The sequence below is a fragment of the Silurus meridionalis genome, chromosome 21 (genome assembly GCF_014805685.1).
Source record: "Silurus meridionalis isolate SWU-2019-XX chromosome 21, ASM1480568v1, whole genome shotgun sequence".
Taxonomy (NCBI): domain Eukaryota; kingdom Metazoa; phylum Chordata; class Actinopteri; order Siluriformes; family Siluridae; genus Silurus; species Silurus meridionalis.
This window is the reverse complement of record NC_060904.1, coordinates 6,665,412-6,677,430: the sequence shown is the minus strand read 5'-3', so window position 1 is coordinate 6,677,430 and position 12,019 is coordinate 6,665,412. Positions and strand designations below refer to the sequence as shown.

General features: G+C 35.6%; 1 protein-coding gene across 3 annotated transcripts in view; it reads right to left on the bottom strand.

Moving 5' to 3' along the window:
- sema5a (sema domain, seven thrombospondin repeats (type 1 and type 1-like), transmembrane domain (TM) and short cytoplasmic domain, (semaphorin) 5A) overlaps positions 1-12,019 on the bottom strand; it is a 227,343-nt gene that overhangs the window by 65,257 nt on the left and 150,067 nt on the right. For all 3 annotated transcript variants that reach the window (XR_006923712.1, XM_046834116.1, XM_046834115.1), the window contains exon 16: positions 6,452-6,599. Coding sequence is in view for 2 of the 3 variants with exons in the window: in XM_046834116.1 (XP_046690072.1) it covers positions 6,452-6,599 (148 nt within the window). In the remaining variant the exon portion in view is untranslated. The remainder of the gene's footprint in view (positions 1-6,451; positions 6,600-12,019) is intronic.

The window sequence follows — 12,019 nt, the reverse complement described above, 5'->3', positions numbered from 1 at the left end:
AAATAGTAACTAGTTACAGTTACTCGTTACTTCATTCAAAAAGTAACTTAGTTACTTTGTTAATTATTTACACCAAAAAGTAATGCGTTACTGTTAAAAGTAACTTTTTATTAACTTTTTTAAAGAACCTTCTTCAATGTTTCCATTAATGCCCTTTTATGCGTTATGGTCTATACAAACACAAAACTGACTTAAACACAAAGTAATTTTTAAACACTATTTTATTGAAGTCAGAGCAGCACAAACTGAATATATCACAAGGATTTCTGAAATAAATAACAAGCTGAATAATATATTCACAATCAAAAACTAAAGTGGCTTCTGCTGTTGTGTTGAGCTCTTAAAAATGTTAAATTTCACATCTAAAGTATGAAAACTATCAACAATGTAGAACAGAACACCGGGTTAGCTTCTAACTTCTAGCTTCTAGCATGGCGTTCCTGGTGGAGCTTCGACAGATTGGAGTTACTGTTTATTGCAGTAGATACAACCTTCGAACCAGAAAGACACAGCTTACATTTGACTTAAAAGTTTTTGTCTTTATACTCAACTAAAGTGAAATAATGAGCATATTTTCACTTTGAGAAACTCGTCTTGCTCTCGCCTCGACTCCCCATTACTGCCGCACAGACCTGAATAAACGGAGACACGCCCACAGTGAGTCTTCTTCCTGTTTACAGAGGTTCATCCACCAATCCTACAATGCGTCTCTGCTGTAAGCAGGTTAGACTGTAGTCTACACTTCAGCCCAAATTCATTCATTTAAAAAAGTAACGGGTAACGCACCATACGGTAACGGTAACTGCGTTACTTTATTTTTAAAAGTAACGCGTTACAGTATTAGTTACTGTCAAAATTAACGCATTACCGGTAACGCGTTACTGCCCAACACTGCTTTTAAGTAATAACATTTTATGTAAAACAGTGCCTTTGAGAAAAAAAAAACAGGGGGACACAAGTTTGATCATTTTTTATATCTAACAAACTAGGTATTTTATCAGTGTGACAATTTTCTTTGTCAAACTATAACTGAAAACTTTACTTTAACTGAAAATCCTCCCTTAGCTTGAATGACAGCTTTCCACACTCTTGGCGTCCGAACAGATAGTTTCTAAAATCATTCATTTTACCATGCTGCTTGTAAAATTCACTAAAGGTGTTCTTCACTAGTTACAGATTTATTTCTGACCTTGCGATCCAGTTTAACCCAGAGCAGTTCAAAAGGAATAAGGTTAATTGACTAGGTGAATCTTTGCTCTCTAAATAATGCTTACAAAGTTTGGGTATATATACATACATTATATATATATATAATGTTAAAAAATAGTTTTACTTTTAATAAAGATATACTTTCATAAAGGATAAGTTATCCTTTATAAGTTAAAAGATAACTATATAATAGTACACATCTTGGGTCAGTATTCAGTTTACCCGGAAGAAGTCTCTCATTTTCTCTGCTCCAAAACCCATTCAGCTTCCACCTCCATGTTTGACTGTATGTTTGAGAAAAATGTCTGCTAACATCACTTCTCTTCTCTGTCTTACATAAGTTCTTCTGTTGGAGTGGAAAAAAATTAAATTCACTCATCTGTCCACAGAACTTTCTTCCAGTCATTCACTGTCCAAGTCTTGTATGTTCTTGCTTTTTCTAGTTTGTTGCATATAAATAGGAGGAACATTTACGTGTCTCCAAAACAATAACTTGGTTAAGATAAACTATGATAAAACTATGTGTTTCCAAACTTTTGACAGGTACCGCATGTATGTAGGTTGTCACTGAATTACAAAGAGCAAAAGTGGGTTCTGAAATCGGAAATCAAACAAAAGTTTCAAATTCCCGATTTCCTTTGGTAATCTGACTAAAAATGTCAGAAACAGCACATAACATTTCTCCAATTTCTTTCCAGTAGTCTTGTAATCTTTTAATAGATTCAAAACATAAAAAGTTACTACCTTATAATTACCTGATTGATTTATTTTCTCACAAAGTGCCTATGAAATAAAAGATAAGACCTTTCTAACCCCATGCATATGCAATTAGCTCTGGCTAATTAACACTCCACACATAAATTCACAGACAAACAGCAGGGTGGCATTTTCCTTATTAAATAAGTCTTCCATCAAATGGAGCCAGCTTCACCACTTTTCTTAAAATAGTCCATTTAAAAACTTCATTCATTCTCAGAAGGAACATCTGGACTACTTTTAAAGACTCCCAGTGGTCATGGTTTGGAGAAAAAAAATGCACCCTTGAAAGATGTAGGGAGTTACAAACAGATGTTACACCCTCCCACTGACAATTAATGTCTGACACATCTAATATCTGGAGAGGGCAGCAGGTGGTTATGATAACATTCATTTCTACCAGCACATGGCTCTCAGGATTACACAGATCTCAAACACACACACACACACACACACACACACACACACACACACACACACACACACACACACACTAAATGTGTACAGATATCAATTAGAATGTTTCTCATGTAATCTGAATACTATTATCATAAATAAATCTGATGTAATGACCTAAAGGTAAATCTGTTATGTATATGTCTATTATGACTGATATTTCAATGTTAATCATTATAAACATATTATGGAACTCCAGATGGGGATTTAAAGGACTACTGAGCATGCACAAGGTGACAGTGGTGAAAAAAAAGCCTCCCAGAGATGACATGAAGAAACTTGAGAGGAACCAGATTCAAAGAGAAAACCCCTCCTCATTGCACGTCTATTGCAGTAAACTAAGAAGCATTAAGTACGCTGGAGAAATGGTCAATATGAATGTTTAATGTAAATGCTCAATTTACCTGTCATATTTTTTCCTGCCAAACAATGGTTTCCGATGAATCTGCAACCTTTTAAACAATATTTGTTGAAGTATTACTTATAAAGAGTAGGAGGCACTTACAGAGTTACTAGTAGATCTTCGCCACTCTTTCATGCAAAATATGTTTGAGTTATTTAATTGGTTGTTTACTGTTTGGTTGGTTTTATTGGTTGATTGATTTCCTGATTGATTTTTGCGAGACAACAACCATCGGTTTTCTTTTTGTAAGGTCTTAAGGTTGCCCGATAGTGAGAAATTATAAAGTAACCTGGTTACAATGATAATTCCAAAAATTATAAAAACCTCAAACCATTCACTGAATAGGGATACTAATAATTCTGCAAGATAAAATCTATTATTTAAAAGATTGAATAATTATTTATTATTAATTATTTACATAATTACTGTAAAAATAACAAGCAGTATTTTATTTACTGACTTTTTTGGGGGGTTGCCAAAGGTTCTAGAAACAATATTTCCAAAGTTAAAATAAACACAACCACATACAAGCTTTAAATCAGCTTCCAAACAACCTCCGGTTCAAGATATAGTATGTATAAATAGCATCCACTTGAAGAAATAACTACAAATTTAGTGTGAGAAATGACTGGACCCAGGATAATTGTGACCACTGTTACTGTTGAGAAAAAAAAAACTGAATATATCAGCAGTTGACCAGGCCACTTCTTCATTCTTGAATTCTACAATGTAATTACATATAGATGAGGAGGATAACCCCAATAGAGCCCCGACACTTTTCTGTAGAGGAGTCATGAATGTCTCCAGCATATAATGAAATGGTATTGAGCAGCGGAGGACAAACTGTGCAATGCATTGACCTGTCAGTCATGAATTGACCACGTCTGTAATTTGTTGCTTGCTTCTTCAGAGACGCTTTTAAAGTGGAACTAAATTGAAGCGGGTGGCAAAGCAGACATGGAAAGTAACATTATTTCACTTTGTTATTGTGTTGGTCTGGTTTATAGTAGCTGGAATTTTCATTTATTCATCCTATTCTTTAGTTTTTTTGCTGACAACTACGAAAAACATCTCTATAACCTTCAACACGGCATCACTATTTTCGATATAATCATACATTTGTTTGTATTCTGACCAATAGCTACTATATAAGAACTAGTTTGGATCATCACTTAGTGTTAGTTAGTTTTAAATGATGTTTTTCATGTGTGTTTTTTAGTGCCCTTGGTGAAATGAATTCCAATTATCCCTGTCATTTTTATTTATGTATTATTGGGTGAATATTTCTTGTACTTCGCATTTATTCATACATTTCTTCTTTAATGCAGTAAAAAATGGAAATCTGTACATTACAGTAGCTTTTCGTGTATTTCAATGCAAAGGCAGATTGTATAAATGAGATAAAGGGGATATATCTCCTTAATAGGGAAAAAAAATCATTATATGGTTTCAATTTTGGCATCCACACCATCTTATTTGCAGTTAATCATCAGCAAAACCAAGTGCAACAGTATCTCCAGTGACAGTAATATAAACAGTATAGGGTCTGAAACAAGGCGCTGTAGATCATCACCATCAGCAATATTCTTGTTAGGTGTCAGTGGTGAAAGTTAAAAGTTTGTAGACTAAGCACACGTGGTTTACACAAACATTACCAATGGCCACCACTGCTAAAGAGTAGTCACATTTAAGTTGTTCAGAAATTTGGTACAGAAACAATAATGTGTTGCAGCTACATCACTAACCAACTGTATATCTATGTATCGCCCAAAACCACACTTTGAGGTTCAAAGGGCATTTTGGGGATAAGAAAAATAGTGAAAAAACAATTTCTACTCAACCCAGCCTTAAAAAGAAATCAATTTTGTGTTTGTTTTATGTTTTAACTAAAACCAGTAGCTTCTATAGCATATGCTGAGCTTAGTTTTGTGAATAAATTCCACCAATTTTAGAACATTGGACTTAATTCAAGTTTAATATGCAATGATTAAATTTTTTTATCCATTTCTTGAGTACATTATTAGATAAATACCAACAGTTAAGATGTTTTTTACTACATAGTACATAATATAGTACATACAGTATAAGTATTTAATTATATATATATATATATATATATATATATATATATATATATATATATATATATATATATATATATATTTTTTTTTGCAACTCCAAAATAGTCCAAACCTCGAAACTCAGTAGAAGATCAACACTGCACACAATATAGTTGTCAGCAGTTCGACTTTGTCTGCCTTATTTCCTGAAAATAACCTGAATGTAAACCAAAGCCATGTGAATGAGGTTTAGTTAAAATTTTAACCAAGCAATGCCTTTTGGAAAACACAGTAAAATATCACACAGCGAGTCCACATCTGGCAGACTCAGCCTGAGTGAGATGCTCCCTTCCCATCATCCCTGTGGGCAGCTGACATCCTACTAGCAGAGTAGACTTCAGAGGCCAAAACAACACAGCATTGTACATGCCTGAGGGCAAACCGCGAGTGGTTGGCATTTGCTGTGGTCTTCTCTGAATCAGTCAAAATGAATTGCATTATACAAGTGCAATATGCACCTTCTAATAATAGAACCATGGCAACGTAGCAGTGACCTAAAGAAATATGAGATCTCTGATATCTTTGGGCCTTTTTTTTTTTTTTCTCACTGAAACTGGAACAGTCCTGCATATCATTTTTGAGCTTGGATGTGCTTGGATAAGATTCACACTCAGGCCATTTTCAAGTTTAAAGTGACAATATAAAATAAGACCACGACTATAAAATGACTGGTAAGCCGTCATTCTACTGTTCTACTGCTCCATTTTCACCCACTTGTGGACAGCATGGATAACTTACTGGCCAATTTAATAGAAACACTCCTTTCTTTCATAAAATGATACATGATCCAATCAGCAAATTACGTGGGAGCAGCACAGTATACAAAACTATGCAGATACCATTCAAGAGCTTCAGTTCACATCAAATATTAGAATCGAGAAATGTGGGTTAAAAGTATGCTAAATTCAATCACTGTCTGATATGTGTGCGTTTATGCATTTTCAACTTATGCCAGAGAGTCGATGCAATGGCAATATTCAAAATGTAATCGTATAAGGCATGGTCTTTCTTCAACCAAGTACAGAAGTGCAGAAAATAAGATACCTTTATGACAGTTCCACTGCATCAAATCTAAGTAACAGGCTACTGATCTGGGAAAATGATATCTTACCTCATAAAACCCGATCTCCCCACTCACTTCTTTATCTCTTTTTTCTCTTTCTCTTTTTTTTTCTCTCTGTTTCTGCAGTAAACTTTCAGCATTTTTATCAGCTATAATGTTGCTCTATGCTCAGAGCTTGCCATAACATTAAAATAATACCAAGCACCAAGTACAATGCTATCTCTAAACACTGTATTTTCACCGCAATATTTAAAATTTTCATTTATATATTGTTTGTAATTATATTTACATGTTATATATTACTTGCTTATATATATACACACACAGGCACACAAACCTGTCATAATGAGGATGCCCGAGCATGGAGAACTGTATATTGCTTTTCAAAATAAATGCTACAGTTTTATATAAATAAAAAATCTCTGCATCAGGTGAGATACATACCACACTGCATCCAGGACATTCGTTCCCATTTTCGCAGACCCTGTGACGAGATTGGATGCCACCACCACATGGCACTGTGCAACGTTCCCATGGTGACCAGGCTGACCAATAGATATGTGGGGGGCATGGGAGGTGCTCATTGCAGTACCTGAAAGAAGTTTAGAAGATTATGAGAAAAATTGTGTTATACTGTATTGATATACGGTAGATGGCTGCTGGGAAAAAGATGTCAAAAAAATCTAACAATACATAGGTGAAAGAAGTATAAATTTAAGAAAACATAAGAAAATAAGAAAATATACTTAGGGCAATAAGTTAAAACTAAAGATAAGCACTACATTATATTTAAAAATCTAAAATACATTTTATACCTGGAAAATCTGCTGATATACCTGTTTAACTGTAATTGTCTTTTGGTGGTCATGAGGGTTTAAACAGACAACTTTTCAATCACAAGCATTGAACCCTAAATACTAATCTAAAGATACTGAAGCATCAAATTAAGCTTAGTTGAAATTAAAAGGACAAAAACCTAAGAATATGATCAACATAATCATGGCTACAAGCCTACTGAAGCAAACTGTTAAAAGAAAAATCTAGAGCTCAGCTTGATATACACAAAAGCTCAGTAATTAGCAGAGACAGGATGGTGTCTGGATATTGCTGAAAATATTACAATTTGCACTGAATATCTACATAAAAAATGGTAGTAAGATGCTATAAAACAAGGTCAGCTGTTTTTGTTTTTCTTTTAAGAGACTGAAAATGAGCAAATAAAAACATTTTGTGAACAGAATCTCTAGACCAGATGTGTATGTATGCTGACCATAATGCACACACCTAGTTGATAGCTAATAACTATAGGAAAACTTTGTCAGTGGTGCATAAAGCTACATTTAAACATAAAGCTTTTAGCAAACCCAGGGACCTGGCTGGAACAGCACTGAAATAAATGTTTACTTCTTTCAAAACAGTGACTCAGAAAGAGAGTCTTGCAATCCTTATGGAGAAAGATTTATAGCACAGCCCAGTCTATTGTCAATTAACATATGCAAATAGTTTAGAGTCTAGAGTGTGTTTGCCCACTTAATGGGTTTTACTGCTACTCCGGGGAGAAGAGGGGAAAAAAAACCCAGCAATAAGTCAATAGTAGAAAAAAAACAACCAATAATTAACAGCAGATGCAACCAAGAACTTTGGAGAAAATGGGAGCTTTTGCATGAAGTTCTTATTCTGGTTCATTTGTCAAGCACATCTTAGACAGAACAGAAAATCTGCTCTTTTTTTTCAAGACTCCTAATTTGGCTTTTGTTGGTGCTGCAGTCTGGCTGAGGTGATATACTGTATAACAGAATGGTGTTTGGTCGAGTTTTCCAAATGAGGTACCCAGACAAACATAGAGATGGTGCAAACTTAAAAATCACTACTTTGTTCCTTGACTTGCACAACCTCTTGAGGACAAAATGGAAGCTGAGGGCAGAGTAAATGAGAAATGACAAATTGCCTGCATAATCAGCCTGTGCCCACTGGAATTTAAGATTCTGTTTGTAGCTGAAAGAAGAAAAACCTGATGTGGCCTTCTACTGTTGTAACCCGTCTGCATCTAGCAGTTTAGGTTTTCTGCATTATGAGATGCTTTTTTGTTCAGCAAAGTTGTACAAAGTAGTTATGATGAAATGAGTTTCTATCTGGCCATTCTTATCTGAAATAGAGCGATCAATAATAACATTAAACCACTGACAGTTGAAGTGTATAAGATCTTCTTACAAAGGCAGCTGTCAAGGGGTGGTATACTGTATGCAGTGAACAGATTTAAATATAGATCTAAAGGAAAAAGTTCTGAGAACTTTAGCAAATGTCACGTTTCTAATGGCTAAAAAACTGGTTAGAGCATTCGAAATGAAGTGTTCTGGGTTTTTCTTAGTATTCAGTGGTTAGTACCTACTAAAAATGGATCAAGGAAGGACAACTGGTGAACCAGCAGTAGAGTCATGGCCACCCAAGTCCCAGTGATTCAGAGAGAAGACTCTCCCATATGGTCCAATCTGCTGGAAAACTTGGGTCTTGGCATTCATGTAGATATTAACAGATAGCACCCAGTTAAACATTAGCATAGCAAATCAGTATTCCCTAATGGCAAAAAACCTCTTTTTTAGCAGGCTGCTCTTTTTTTTAACACAGTTTGAGGAACATGACAAAGTCCTCAAGATGTTGACTGGACCTCCAAATTCCCCAGATATCAATCCGATTGCCACAATGATAAAGCACGCTCAGATGCAAATGCAGGTTCGTAAACTTTAAATCTTTAATGAACCAAGGCAGGCAGATCCAAAACACAAGGCAGGGTTATGGCCGAACATCAGCAGATGTTAGTTGATGTACAATTAGGATAAATTGCCAAGTTTTGGACACTGTGCGTGGTGTAGTCCATGGTGACCATGTTTGTATGCTGTAGTGTTTGCTGAGAATTGGAGTTCTGCCGAGTAATGACACAGATCAAGCATCTGTGGGATGTTCTGGACAAATAATTCGAATCCATGAAAGCCCTCCCTCACTATACAGGAATTAAAGGATCTGTTGCTCACAACTTGGTAACAGATCACAACAACATCACACCCTCCCAGGTCTTAGGAAGTCCATGTCTCGAATTGCTATGGTGGTAGAAATGGGACCTACACAGTATTAGTCTGGCTGATCGGTGCATTTCCACTTTATGAACAGCTGCTCATTGGAATTACCATGTGTACAGGTATTCTTATAAGCAACGGGTACTGTTATTTTACATTCTAGTTGTAGTGTATAGAGATTTACTTAAAAATTGCTGAAATACTCCATAAGAAATTCCCAACAACACAACAATTATCTTCTGGTGGTCATAAGGGATTAAACAGACAACGTTTAAATCACAAGCATTGGACATTTTATGCTGATTCCCCACAGCTTTTGGTGATGAAATAACCAATTGCCAAGACTTTTTATTCAGGAACAAAGCAAAGAAGATTTAAGCTGATGCATCAAGCTGTGTTTTTTCTCTCTTGCTCTACTGAATAGCAATCTTAAATAGTATTGATTTTAAGATACACTGAAATGAACCTGATTTAAGTGAGACCCATTGGTAGTTTTATTTCTGTCCAACACCAGTAGACACAACGAGGATATAATGCTTCTGGGGTCATGTTCTTGACTTTGGAAGTACACCAAATGCTGTCGCCTTTCTTTTCTCTTTTTCTTTTACACAAAAAGCACCTGATGCCTGACAGTGGCAGGACAGTGGTGGAGCTGTGTGTGAGGATCTCTGTGTGACAGAAGTGTGACTGCAGCGCCTTTTAAGAGACGCCAAGCAGCTAAGTGGGAGACGATTTTTCGGGATAAAAAGGAGGCCTCACTTACTATTAACAAATGAATCCAAGCCACCTTTCACACACTGCATAAAAAGAGTGTGGCTGAGAAGAGGGGACTCCACAATGAACAAAAACAAGAATACAGCTTCCTTTATTTGAGGTCCAATTCAGACTCCTTCTATGGGCCTAACAAAGCATGTTAGGGCCTCTAACACACTCCTTCCATTAGATGAAAATGCTTCACAGCTCCTTTCATGCCTATTGTTCCCTTCAGGCCTGAGAAGCTGGGTTAAAGTGATTCAGGTAAAAAAAAAAAAAAAAACTTGCAGAGAGCCTTGAAGATTAGCTAGCATGGAGACAAACTCCCAGCCTGTGCTTGCTTCTTTTTACCACTTCTTTATTCCGAGCCTCTTGAAGCAATAAAGGACCCTGAACCCTGGATAGCAAGGATGTAGAAACCTGGGGAGGAGGCTGTGTAGCAATGCATGGGCAAAGAATTAATGCCAAGTACAATCCCTTAAAAACTATAACTCCTCAGCCTTTGAGAAATCTTAGGCTCCACATGTTCCCATGGTAACTCGAAGAAAGATGGAGGACCTGTCAAAAGGATCGTCTTCTCGTTAGAGGAAGGAGGCACGCAAAATAATGTCATCAATCATTAAAGAGATATGAAGGCATGTGGGAATGGATGCAAAAACTTCAAGTGTGAGTGTTAAATGGTGGCAGATATTTATCTGACCTGATCTGGCAGGCAATGTCTGGGAATTTCTAATGGGCAGTTTTGTTATCAAATCCAATAGACACACAAAAAAACTAAAAAACAAGGCCAACCCACAAACTTACCAACCCACCAAAAAAACTAACAAAAAAAAAAAAAAAAAAACTGCATTAGATTTAGGAACGTGCACATTCAAGTCTTTAACCAAGGTTGTTGAAACTTTGTCAAAATAAAAAATAAATGCCTAAAATGAAATTGAAAATAAAAAACAAGAGAAATTTAAAAGTAGAATATGAGTAAAAAAAATGAATAGCAAAATTTTATGTGACAAAATATAATTGCAAAAAAAATGTTAATAAAAGCTTACAATAAAACAGAAACAGAGCCACACACAGCGTTGCATTGAACCGCACTGATATTTGTATCTGTTCAAAGCTACATTTAATTATGTATACTGTAATGTTGAAAAACCTGGTTACTTGATATTATCGGTCACAATTTCACTTAGAACGCAGCACTTTTCCCAGTACACCCCTCAAATTTAGTCAGTGTGCAGCTTGTATAGCAATAGTAGTATAGATTTACACTCCTCTAATAATAACTCAACCTACAGCCATTATTGTCAAAACAGCTGGCAACAAAAGTGAGTACACTTTTGCTGCTAAAGCCGCTATGATTCTAAAAAAAAGACCAGGTCTGGTGAGCATGTTTCTCCAGTTTTGGAATCATTGCGCTGGCTTCCTGTTAGGTTTCGGATTTAATGTAAAATTCTTAAGCTGACCGAGAAGGCCCTACATGGTATTGAGCCTCATTACTTATCACAACTTTTTACTGTTTACACTCTAAAGTGTGATGTACGATCCTCTGATTCTGGTCCTTTAATTGTTCCTTCTACCCATTTACGTTTAATTCCTGTTTTTTCTTCCTGTGCAACAAAACTTTGGAATTTTCTTCCCATTGTAAATAGACAGGTTAAATTTTACAATGTTTTCAAATCTGCTCTTAAAACTTAATTTTTCAGGATAGGTTTCAGGTGATGTTTTCTGTTTATTTTATTTTGTATTTTTTTATGCATGGAAAACACTAAGATTTTGCTTTTAAAGGTGCTATATAAAAAAAATTATCAATATTATTTTTATAGAGTCTTACTCTATGTTTCTGTGTTTCATTCTCACTTGTTTTTGGGTTTCTAATATGTATATTGTAATAATCATTCTTTGCTCACACTGCCCACCATTCCTGAAACTACGAAACATGAATTGTTTGCCCTGAGTTTACTCACATTACATCTATCACTTACAGTACATTATGGCACTCATTTACTCACTGGCCTGTTTTTCTCCGACATAAAACTAATAAGACAAAAAGCAGCTTGACATGATGCTGAGACACTGGAAAGTCCTCTGCTCTGTAGACTAATGCAATAAAACATACTGACTGTTACAAATCCTTGACACCAGACATTAAGTAAATGCCTCTTTACACACAACCTTGATATATCAACAATTG